The 13,405-nt window shown below is 38.9% G+C and overlaps 1 protein-coding gene across 1 annotated transcript; it reads left to right on the top strand.

The window, feature by feature from the left end:
* The first annotated feature begins 7,038 nt into the window (after nucleotides 1-7,038).
* On the top strand, nucleotides 7,039-8,241 carry LOC149280206 (terminal nucleotidyltransferase 5C-like). Its single transcript, XM_089500587.1, has one exon. It carries the CDS (start codon nucleotides 7,039-7,041, stop codon nucleotides 8,239-8,241), a length of 1,203 nt encoding a protein of 400 aa, XP_089356713.1.
* Nucleotides 8,242-13,405: the final 5,164 nt, after the last annotated feature.

Raw genomic sequence — 13,405 nt, 5'->3', positions numbered from 1 at the left:
TTCTACGCAGGCTATATTGATGCTTCTCTCGCTAGACTAAAATCTCCTATACTCATCACATCTAGATCCAATTTCTTCAGTCGGCACTAAGATCTTTCTTGCTTGAACTAAAAGAATCTCCATAGAGCCTTGGAGAGATTCCTCGCGCCAAAGCGATTTCACTTATCCTCTAGTTTCTGTACGTGAGATAAAGGCATATTTTTGGCATGAATTTAGCGTCTTGGCCAACTTCCTTTTGTAGCATTGGCAAAGATTCCAGATAATGAAATATCTCACATTCTGATCAACAAACGTGATTATCATCCCTGATGGATCAATTCTCTTTGATTTTTGCATTATTAACACCGGATCGGTTTAGTACATAAATCTCACCTCCCTTTATGGAACTTTTTTTTGTACTAATGTCATTAAAAGCAATATCATCAAGGGTCTCTTTCGTGATGTTCTACATATATAAATAAATATATATATATGTGTATTTATATATATATATGTGTACAGTGTATATATATATATATATACACATATATATTGTCAATACACTTGATGTAATTCCATGTAATATTTAAGCACCAAACATTTTCAAATGGGTTATTGATCTAAGCGTATGGATTAATTTCTCCTGTATTAGAGTCATCCCTTCTATGCATGAAATGTAAAAAACGTACGGTACTGGTACTAACCTTGGCTGTTGTACTGTATAGAATCCCATTGAATATGATTTCATGAAACATAATAGTTTTCAAAACAGAAAAGAACATTTTCCAAATAGTATGTTCTGGAGATTTTTTTCTCCCCAGCCTCACCAATGACACGTGCTGGCATATGACGCTCTAAAGCCATCAGAAGCCATTGTTCCCTTTGTGGTTCTGGCTCAATGGAATGATGCGGAAGCTACAGCTGTTTGTGTCATAAGTATTATAAGTCATAGGGAAAAAAACGGCCAAAAATCAGGCCATAGGCCATCTAAATTACTTTTAGGACATCTGAAGAAGAGACCTCTGAGGCTGGCCCAATAAAAGTTTTCACTTTATTTAGGAGTAATGTAAAGACGTTTTACTTTACTGAAAGGGTGGTATATACTGAAACAGCCTCCCAGCAGAAGTGGTATGGGATAAGCATATGGCTCCTGAATCTAAGATGAGACCAACGATTAAGGTCTGAATTTTTGCAGCAGGAGAAACGGGCGACTAGACGGGCCGGATGGGTCTTATCTGCCGTCAGGTTGAATTTTTATATATTTCTGTAGGTGCTTTGCTGTGACAGCATCAGGAGAATGAGTGATTCACCTGTGTACAAGCAGGATGGTTGACATTTGTCGGATTTCTAAAGCATTTTTTTAGAGATTAAGGAGATTTTTTGGACATATTCTTCGAATTCTAGATTTGTTCTTTTTGGAGCAATTGCTGCCTGTGGAGCATTCGCTGACTTCCAAACCCCTAAAGCCGGCCATAGGCTTTACCCCGTCGGGGGAGGAAAGAAGACTTTTATCGGAAATCGCTTCTCGTGTGTCTGGCCCAAAGATAAAGCCAATGATACGATTGGTTTTTAATCTCCCTTTTCCAGTGGGAAGAGTTACTTTGTACCGGAATCACGGCCTTTGTAATTATTTTAGCATTAATATTGGAAACATTAAAGCGATCTCGGTTGGAGTAACGATTCGGCCTGGGGGTACCGGAGCGGAAATCAGTGTACCCCAAGTGTGTTATAACAAACTCACACTGTTAACCAAGCGTCCGATTACATTCATTTAATGCGTTTCCTCGTTAACATAGGAGATGCCGCTTCTAGTTCTCTGTCCCAGGCGTCCACCAAGTTTTCCTACACGGTAGGGCCCTCCCTGGTGACATCACAATATACAGACGTTACATAGGTGGCGGTGTGATGTCATCGGGGTGTTCCGCCAAAGCATCACCCTGCCTTTGCCTCCTTTATGGATGTGCAGCTCCTGATTCGGGCTTTGTGCAACCTCTAGCGGCCCAGCGCATGGGAAACAGTTCAGGTGGGACATAATGTTTTTTTATCAGGACTGCCCCTGCCAATTTTGGACTGTTGGCTGCTATCAAAAAGGTCTCATGTTATCAAAAAGGTCTCGTAAAAAAAAATAAAAAAATAAAAAAGCATAGATAATCCAACACTGACTGTATTATTCACAAAGCCTTCCATATAATACAGAATCAGATTAAAATCACTGCCATTTATATAAAGCGCTGTGGCCGAAATATTCTGCATCCAGAAGATTTCCCACGTCTGTGTTTTGCCAGTTAATGATGACAAATGTTGTGAAACACAGATTGTAAACGAATCCTCATGTTATTGTACAAGCAGAAGATTATTTGCCAGGAATGTTTTGCATAAAGCAGGCGGCTGCCTGAACGGTAACAGTATTAATTACATTTACGTCGCATGTCCTTTGTGTACGTGGTAAACAGCGTCCTGGCCCTCTGACGGAAACGCTGAACTGTATGCAGGGCGCCGAAGTGTGAAATTACAGACGGGCTTTCACTCTCATTCATCAAGTTACAGCCAAGTGCTGCTTTCCGAGCAATACAGCTCTCATAATGCTCAGCCAGCCTGTGACACTGCCATATAACTAGATTAATTGCCCATGGACCCCTCAGAGCATATGAGAGGGGCGAGACGACACAGACTTCTGGTTCCTTGGTGCTGGTCTGGTTTCCAGGTGGCTCTGGAATACAGCTCTCATAATTCTCAGCCAGCCTGGCACTTTGGTATCGCTGTCCCCTTCAGAGAGTATAGAAGATTCTTTATGTATCATGACACTTTTCATCAGTTGTGTTACAAATAGGGGGCCCTGGAACTTGTTTTTTTTATTAATTTAGGACCCCTAAAAACATATAGCTAACCCTGCATGGGTCGAGAAAGGGTCTAGATATGCTTCTAGATGCTTGATCATGGATGGGAACCTCTGCGTGCGGAAAAGGAATTGAGTCGATTTCCAAACCCCGAGGTAGGCTATAACTTGACTCGGCTAGACCCTCATGTTTACCTACCTATATCCATGGTGGTATAAGGGTAATAAGAGCCAGCTGTCCACCAATGACCTTCAGCTGCCAACAATCCAAAGAAGACAACATCCAAATTCATCCTTTTATGTTCCAAAAGATAAAATAATCCCTTTAGACTCCAAAATAATAATGAGATTTTTTCCCCCCATATTTTCCTTTGGAAAATGAGATCTTTTCACCTTGAATTTGTTGGAACTTTTTGTATTTTATTTCATTACAGAAATGGAAGCGCCTCCTTTAACTGTGTATTTAATCATAAACACCAGTTTCCTACGTTTTTGTCAAATAAACAAAAATGTAATTTTTTTTGGAACGGTAACAAATTTTCCTTGGTCAATGCAACATTGTTGCCACCCTAATGGATTTCTGTACCGACAGTGTGACACCAGCAGGGGGCGCCTGTGCCGAGATCCCTGAAAGCAATAGATAAGATGAATAATTACATCATTTATCAAGTCATAAAAAAAAAAGACATGGAGTCCATAAAATCCATCTTTTCTAAGTACTGATATTTGTTGAAACAAAAAAAAGTTGTCCAAAGACCAGCTGATTCTTTCTCCCGATCATTCCATTATTTGTATTATAATAAATTGATTTAAACCTGTATGCTGATGTTTGCAAGAAAAGTAATCACTAACCTAACAATGCCAACAAAACACTTGGCTGCGAGTGCCACGTTGTAACCGTATTTTACTGCGGAAAAAGAACTCCTTTCCCGAGCTGAAAATGTGTTTTTAAGGCTTGTGGGACTGGCTTTGACGCTGGACATAAATTTTAATTTATTCCATTTACGCCGCGTGTGTGTCGCGGCTAAAATAGATTGTGAGCGGCACTTTAAACATTGCCATCAGGTAAAATATTTTTTAAAGTTATAGAGGAGCCTGAAGACGAGTCTGAAGTATTCTGGAAATCGAATGCAATCCAGTTAGCCACAAAAAGGCAAAAAAAAAAAATTACCAAAATGTCCTTAATTCTCTTAAAAAAAAAAAAAAAAAAGTATTATTTTTTAAGATGGGCTTCATGAGCAAGATTTTTATACCTAGAATGTGTAAGATATACTAAGTACCTGCCCACTAGTTATTGTCCTCTTTCCAGACGCCACTAGAATATCTTTTTATAAGAAGATGCCTGAGCATGATGGGGATTGTAGTAACATAGAAACATAGACTTTAATGGCAGATAAGACCCATTGGATCCGTCTAGTCTGCCTGTTTTTCTTGCTATAAAGAGTCGAACCAGAGCCCATCAGTCATCGGACTTGTCTTAGATTCAGGAGCCGTATGCCTATCCCATGCATGTCTAAATCCCCTCATTGTATTAGCCTCTACCACTTCTACTGGGTGGCTGTTCCACCTATCCACCATCATCCCAGTAAAGTGAAACAGCAGCTGGATACTTTTCTATTACACAATTACTTGCAAGAATAGTCTGGATTGAGGCTCCCTTTATGAATCAATTTATTAACTAGCAGATTTACCGGTTGGCAAGACCTGAAAGCTTACAGCGATTAAAATAAAACGGGCTTATTTGTAAAAACATAATAAAACAGAATACTTCAAACAGACGCTGCTGAATTATACAGGAAATGGGCAAAATGCATATTATTTAGCCATGTATAATGCATAAAGTAATACAAAGAAAGCCGGCTCAACATGTCCCCCCAAAAAAACATCTTATAGAAGAAATATCTCATCCTTGCCTGTCTTGGGAACAGGGCAGCAAGCAGTGCGAACGTACTAAAGCCAAACATATAAGGAACTGAAATCAATATTACCGGCGAACGTCACTCAGCAAATAACAGCGTCGGGGGGGAAAAACTGTAAAAACGAGGCGGATTCTGCGAGGCCGTTCCCACCAGAGGATTTGGAAATAATGAACACTTTGTTAATATTTCATGCAACGGTTGGTTGTAAACAACAAATAGGAATCTAGATTGAATCCGCATCTGTGACTCTGGAAAGGAAAGGGGGTTTAGTTCTCTTGCCGCATCCGTGAATCCCTTAAGTTTAAAATTTTTTAAAGGTCACTTTTCGCCGTAATGGTCAAAAATGTATTTTTTTTTTAAATTATGGGCTAGAACGTTGAAATATAGAATCTGGGTGGTTTCGGCTAATTAAAATGGTCTAGTTTTATATAACGAGGCGGTGGATCTTATCTTTCTTAATGACATCAGAAGAGATTGCCTTTCGTAATGTGTTATGACGTTGTGATAACTCGCCATTTAGTGAATAGAGCCCTATGTGTTGGTCAACCCGCTGGTGCTAACATTCTTGCTTTTTTCTTTTCCAGTTACCCCAGGTGGCTCCTGTTTGTAAAGTGTCATGACGAGGATTTCTGTGTTCTCTGAAAGATCAAATGAGTCATCTGAATAAGAACCCCACAATTAGTCTACGCTCAGCAAAAGCCTTCGCTGTAAGTAACATTTCCAGATCATATAAACAGCATTTTATGGAAAAACACTTTCATGCTGCACAGACGTATATTTATCTCGGGATTTCGAGCACTTGTTGAAGGATATTTACAGTAGACAGGGGTCGGCTGTATGGCGCTATGCTCGTTGTAGACAGCAATTCCTATTGAGCTGGCTGAGTATCCTACGATTTGTTCGAGGTTCTTATCTGCCATCAAAGTCTGTTTCTATGCAGTCCCTAGGCCATCATGTCAAAGACACGGATTATTATGTTTTTAGACAGCTGCATATCAGCCATTTGTATGAGTTCTCATTCTGTTATCTGAGCCCCGATCTACTAAACAAACACCCCGACTCCTTATCATACTGCCTGTGGGGTAACAATAGAATGACTCAGTCTTAATTACCCAGCTGGACACTCTGACTAATGAGAGTCTATGGAGGAACGGACTTCATTAGCATTGCCATAAAGCATCAGCTCAGTGTGGTTTTTATCGATGGCAACATTTTTGCATACAGCGCTGGGTGTTATATTACTGTATACAGTGCTGGGGGGTTATATTACTGTATACAGCGCTGGGGGTTATATTACTGTATACAGTGCTGGGGGGTTATATTACTGTATACAGCGCTGGGGGTTATATTACTGTATACAGTGCTGGGGGGGTTATATTACTGTATACAGTGCTGGGGGGTTATATTACTGTATACAGCGCTGGGGGTTATATTACTGTATACAGTGCTGGGGGTTATTACTGTATACAGCGCTGGGGGTTATATTACTGTATACAGCGCTGGGGGTTATATTACTGTATACAGCGCTGGGGGTTATATTACTGTATACAGCGCTGGGGGTTATATTACTGTATACAGCGCTGGGGGGTTATATTACTGTATACAGCACTGGGGGGTTATATTACTGTATACTGCGCTGGGGGTTATATTACTGTATACAGCACTGGGGGGTTATATTACTGTATACAGCGCTGGGGGGTTATATTACTGTATACAGCGCTGGGGGTTATATTACTGTATACAGTGCTGGGGGTTATTACTGTATACAGCGCTGGGGGTTATATTACTGTATACAGCGCTGGGGGTTATATTACTGTATACAGCGCTGGGGGTTATATTACTGTATACAGCGCTGGGGGGTTATATTACTGTATACAGCACTGGGGGGTTATATTACTGTATACTGCGCTGGGGGTTATATTACTGTATACAGCACTGGGGGGTTATATTACTGTATACAGCACTGGAGGTTATTACTAGATGCAGCGCTGGGGGTTATATTACTGTATACAGTGCTGGGGGTTATTACTGTATACTGCACTGGTGGTTATTACTAGATACAGTGCTGGGGGTTATTACTGTATACAGCGCTGGGGGGTTATATTACTGTATACAGTGCTGGGGGTTATTACTGAATACAGCGCTGGGGTTCAAGTAGAATAAAAAAAATGTAGAAAAATCCTACTTTTGTTGCTAGTAAAGAGAGATTATTTTGTTATTTCATTCAGAAGTTATTTATTGTTTACTCCCTGATCTTAAAACAATGTCCTTTGTTCTTTGCAGTTGTCCAAGTAATATTTCACCATGACGGAAAGTACCGACTGCAGATTCAGCAATCTCACCTGGGATCAGATCACGATTCTGGATCAGGTGTTGACAGAAGTTATTCCCATCCATGGGAGAGGAAACTTTCCCACCATGGAGGTAAAGCCAAAGGATATTATTTGCGCCGTGAAAGAGCAGCTTCTAGAGAAGAATATCACTGTACGTGACGTTCGCCTCAATGGTTCCACTGCAAGTCACATCCTTATCAAGCAGAATGGGACCGTTTGTAAAGACCTGGACATCATTTTTGGCGTGGAACTTCCTGGGGAACACGAGTTCCAGACCGTTAAGGAGATTGTTCTAGATTCCCTTCTAGATTTCTTGCCCAAGTGTGTCAACAAGGAAAAAATCACCGCTCAGACAATGAAAGAGGCGTACGTGCAAAAAATGGTCAAGGTTTCTACCGACCACGATCGCTGGAGTTTAATCTCTTTATCAAACAACAGCGGGAAGAACGTAGAACTCAAGTTTGTCAACTCTCTCCGAAGGCAATTCGAGTTTAGTGTAGATTCTTTCCAGATAATACTCGACTCCATGCTAAGTGTTTACACGGACCGAGAATCCGAATTGACACCTGATTCGCAGCTTACAGTCGTCGCCGAGAGTATGTATGGGGATTTTATCGAGGCAATGGAGCATTTAAAGTATAAGTTAATTGCAACTAGGAATCCAGAAGAGATCCGGGGGGGAGGTCTCCTGAAATACAGCAACCTACTGGTCCGCGATTACAAACCGGCTTGCGAAAAGGAAATTAAATCCTTAGAACGTTACATGTGTTCCAGGTTCTTCATCGATTTTCCCGACGTAGCAGAACAACAGCGGAAAATCGAGTCCTACCTGCGCAATCATTTCGTGGGAGAAGAAAAAAGCAAATACGATTACTTGATAACGTTACACGAGGTAGTGAACGAGAGCACCGTCTGTCTCATGGGTCACGAGAGACGACAAACTCTCAACATGATCGCAGTCCTCGCTCTGAAAGTTCTCGGAGAACAGAACATCATTCCCAATGCGGCAAATGTCACGTGCTACTACCAACCAGCTCCTTATATCAGTGACACAAACTTCAGTAATTATTACACAGCTCAAGGGCAGCCTTCCATATTCTACCAACCTTACCAACTTTATGTCCATGCCGAATGGGCCGGTGTCGTGGTACATAAGTTAGCGCCATTGAAATAAAGGTTTTTCGCTAAAAGCAAATGGAAGTTCCTATTATCAAAGACTGTTTGTTGTACAAAGTTACACTTTAAGTAAATACTTAAGTATTCGTTAATCCATACCCCTTTCCAAACCCCATTCAACCTTTTTTTTTCCTGTTGGAATGACATTTTTTTATTACACATAAATAATATATTCAGTATTTCTTTTCTTTGTTCTAAAATCTGGTATAAATCTTAACTTGGAAGAACTGAAAGAATTTTGTGTTGCAAAATTATATATTTTTTACTTATTGTCATCCGGGAGCCATTGGGGGGGGGGGGGGCGAGAGGCCATCGTTATGGACTCTAAATTCTATTCTCCTACATGTCTTCCCCTAGACGATTCAAAAATGTAACTGGGGTGCCCCCTAAACCCTACCACTGTCATTCCAATAGAATAATAAGGTGATTTGGATGGGGGGCATCTAGAAAGAGGCGCACTGTCCCTTTTAGTAAACTGCCTTGTTGCACTAATAACCGTGTCAACCCCATCACTACGGCCCATCAGATATCAATTTTTTTTAGTATACTTTTGCTTATTATTTTTCTGTCCACATCATGTTGTTTAAATACATCCAATTATTCTGAAATACTGTGATTTAGGAGCAGACTCCACTTGAACAGAAATATATAAATATATTTTCCTTTATGTACTTCGTGCCAACGACAGAATGTGCCATCAAAGATTTTATGACTCCCGAGAGGGTTACATGTTTCTAGAGACTTATATTGTTGTTTACACTGATATTTATCTTTCTATATGTTATGGCCAAAGTCAGAAATAAAGTGGGCATGTTCAGTTTATCACACTTTCATAAATAAATATATTTTTCTTAATAAAACCCAACTTATTTTTGTTTTACTGTGAAACGCATTTTGTGATGTTGTATTTATGTTTTTTTTTCATTTGAACTCTGAACCAGACCAAAACTAGAAAAAAATGCTATTTCTGAAATTTTTTATCAGATATAAAAATAGAGAGTTTGAACTACAAGCCCAAAAGTCTAATTGGAAATATATATATATATTATATTACTTTACTATGTTCCTATAAAATATATATTCTAATATACAGTAAATGTATTATAATTACCTATACATCATTTTCCTTATTTATCCATTTTTTTTCATCTTTGGCCAGATTATTGCCAAAATTGGTCATATTCCTGGCATTGACAGTAGCACACCACGTTTTAGGCAGGCGTGAATAAACGATGTAAAGTAAGAATGTAAAAAAAAAAAAAAGACACGTTAATAGTTTATTTTTATCATTTAACAAAAACCGAAATGGATTAACAGAAGAAAAATCCAAATCCAAATCAAATCAGTATTTGGTGTGACCACCCTTTGCCTTCTCAACGTCATCAATGCTTCTAGGTACACATACACAATGTTTTTGGGGGACGCCGGCAGGTAGGTTGCTCCACACATCTTGGAGAACTAACCGCAATTCTGTGGACTCCTCAGTTGATTCTACAACATTTAGTTTCCCATTTATGATGTCAATGGAGCTGTAACAAACCATCAAATAACGTACAATATTTTTTAATTTGTTCTAAGTCAGGTGGTCAATAGACTGACCTAAGGCTAGAGTTCCGCTGTTTGGGGCATGAGGGAAACGGCATGGTGGTCATAACGAGGTTTTGGTATAAAAACACTATTTATTTTTTTTCAGGTTATTCCTAGAGCCCAAGAGCATAGAACCCCAACACAATGTAATTAAGTTTTTTTTTTTTGTTTGGGTCGGTAAAAATATTGGGTGTTAACCTAGGTGTAGAAATGGAATAATAATTGTATTGGCCAAGTTCTATGGAGAAATGATCACAAAAGCCTCAGAACTTCCATATATCACATTCGACTTCATGTGGTTTAGGCTCAGGAGCAGTGAATCCCGCCTAAGTTAAATCAGAAAGGTTATATATATGGAAAATAATTCTTGGTTTACATTTGGATCCAGGAAGTCATTTAAATCCACGTACACACATATGTTCTAGGCAGATAGCTCAGCATTCTATTACCCTACTATGATAATATGTTCATTGCTTTGTTCATCAAGGAAGGTAAAATATCTATCAAAAAGACTGGTATATGGATTTGGGGGTATGTGGCTTTACCTATCACACAGTTATGGTTATGTGATAAGGGTTATAAGGGTATACGTGTTTAACTACATCTGTTATATAGTTTGCGCATGTGGATGTGGGGGTGATGTGGATACAGTGATGACCGCATGGATGTAGCATGGATGTAGCATGGATGTAGCATGGATGTAGCATGGATGTAGCATGGATGTAGCATGGATGTAGCATGGATGTAGCATGGATGTAGCGGACAGGCTTAATTTTTTTAATGGCTCTGTGCTTTAACAAGAAGGGTTACTCTGCGTATCTTCTAAAGAAAGAGTGCCCAAAGTTGGTATTTATTACCCAGGTGGGTGTTAATGTCTCCGTTTATTGCCCAGATGGAGAGTAAAGGCTGTATTTATTGCTGGTTAATAGCTATCCATTGTGTACAGGGTCATATTTATCTATTTATTGCGTGGATGGGCTAATAGCTGAATTTATCACAGAGATAATGGTTACTTATCTGTTTACCACACAGGGGGTAATGGCTACGTTTGTTACAGAGACGGGGTTCATGGATATACTGTATATATATATATATATATATATATATATATATATATATATATTATAGCAAATATATTTCAGGATACAGGTTCCCTTTGTCATTTTGCATACGTTTCTGTATTTTACTACATGTAAAAGGTTTTTATAGAGGAGGAGTGCCTTTTCCTAATACAGGAGTCGATTAGATTGGGTTTTAGTCTAATTGTGTAATTGTGTATTATCTCAGTATTAAATGTGGTATAAAAAGATGTGGAAATCCAGATAAATCAATGGTTATCGCTCAATTCTTACTTTACAGAGCAGCGCCTGCAGAAGCAAGATGCCTATCATCGGAGAGGTTTTTTTTGGCAAGTCTGCTAATATATATATCATAAATTATTAACAAAATAATAAATTTTAATACATAATTAAGATCAGCACTTTACTTTAATAAAAAGTTTGGTTTTTTTACTACATTTTGAGTTGGCTGGCAAGGAATAGAGGTAACGGGAATGGCGTCACTCAACACCCCCTAGACGTACTCGACAAATTCAACTCAGAGAGAGTCTTGATTATTTTTGCCAATGTTTTGTCCAGAATGGGTGTACATGCATGGAATGGCCTCCCAGAAGGTAGACAGGGGGTTAATAAATGCAGAGATTAATGTTTGCCTGTGAAGATTAAAAATATGGTGAGTATGTAAGGGATTGGGTGGAATAATAAGCCACTTTATTTAAATTTTTCCTTGCCATTTAAACCCCCCCCCACCTAATTATGTCTATGCGGTATCTTTTATTAACTTGCCTTAATGAGAAATTAAACACTGATGATATTATCCCCCGTAATTACACACGTATAACAGAAAGCGGGCAGATTACTCGGAAAAAAATGCCTTTAATGAGAACACCCAAGAGAAAAGATAAAAGACTGGAAAAAAAAACTATTAAAAAAGAATGGTCACTTAAGGGCCAAGTCTGCTTAACACGCAGTGACTCCCAGCACATGGACTCCCGGGCAAACGCTCTCACATGGCTGGCACACGTGTGTAGACCCATTTACTGTAATTTCTATTAAATGACTCTTTTTACAAGTTTCTCATTAAACGTGACATGTAACACCTCCATAACACACGATTTAAGTACAGATGAGATGTAGGCAAGTCTACGGGACACAACCTATTGGAACTGGGATTTGATTGGAAGTTTCTGAATCACATGATGTTCTAGTTCTGTGGTTCCGTAATTACCCAGAACTGGCTAACGAAACTGGTAATAAAATACGGCATGTTCCGATTTGGAATGTGGCCGGGGTGTTGTAGACCACGGTGTGAGGTCACTTGGAGTTTCGGTTTGTTATCATGTATGAGGTTGAGTTTTTTGGATGGAGTGAGATTTTTGGGAGACGTTTCAGCTTGTCAGCTACCCAACGACGGGTCACGATGAGTCAGTCTTGCTCTGTCTTCATATCGGATTCAGTACACAACACACGTTTGTTATAAAGAAAGACACTGTTACCAGAACTGGCCTTCGTGTCAGCCGACTGCCTAGGGTGCCTGGACTTTATGTTCAATTTTTTTATTTTTTTACTGATTTTTGGATTTGTACATTTTGGTTGTCTCCGTGTTTATTTCATTTTTTTATTATTTATGGTAAGGAGTTATTTTATTTTTATTATTTATGGTACTGTGTTTGGGGAAATGGAATAATTTTAAAATGAAAGCTCTATGAAATGTATTGAACATACAGTTATCAACCGTCCTCTTTTTGTAATAGAATATGGATTTGTTTAATAAATATCACAAAGTAGCATTTTGTCTTTATTTCAGCCAACAGCCTCCATAGCGTAAAATAAATAATTGGTAACATTAAGCAAACTATTGGTTTTGAAGTCACGAATACACAGAACTCCTCAGCTTTTAAAAAGCTCGGAATGTCTCCATACATCTCACAAACACACGCTAACCCCTTAGTAATCCTGATAAAGTATAAAACCAGCTGCTGGAACCTCTTCCGCATTCACTGCCTTCTTCCAAGTGAATTATGCCGGTCTTCTTAATCACGATTCAGTCATCTGGAGAAACTCATCCGGAACGCGCTGTGAAAGCCATCATCCAGGAGAATGTGAAATCACTGTTGACACTTCACGTGGATTAAATATAATATACTTTATATCTCAAATGTCTTCCGTGTAGAGAGCTGGCATTTAGAGGTGATTCACCAATGCGACTCGTCATACTCTCAGGACAAAACAAAGAAATTCAATTAAAAAAAAAAATAAAAAAAAAAAATCAGTTTAGAAAAGCCGAAAATCCAACGATGACTAAATATCTCAGAAGGTGAGGTTCTCGGCGAAAGATTTTTGGAAACAATCGAAATGTTTTATAGAATGATAAAACACAATCATTTCAAATTGGGCTCCGTTTCTTTTTGCCCCCTCTTTTACAAGTCTTTTCTCCTCTTTTTATATTTTTTCTCTCCACACCTTTTCTCTCTTTCCCTTCTTATAAATAATATACCTTTTGCAGTTCTCTGTTGT

Source organism: Sceloporus occidentalis, unplaced genomic scaffold, assembly GCF_023333645.1.
Source record: "Sceloporus occidentalis isolate IW3139 unplaced genomic scaffold, rSceOcc1.0.p SCAF_157, whole genome shotgun sequence".
NCBI classification, from domain to species: domain Eukaryota; kingdom Metazoa; phylum Chordata; class Lepidosauria; order Squamata; family Phrynosomatidae; genus Sceloporus; species Sceloporus occidentalis.
This window is presented reverse-complemented; position numbering and strand designations above follow the sequence as displayed.

Bases quoted from the DNA above. Each gene is read 5' to 3' on its own strand.
- LOC149280206 (XM_089500587.1), top strand. From the start codon at position 7,039: ATGACGGAAAGTACCGACTGCAGATTCAGCAATCTCACCTGGGATCAG.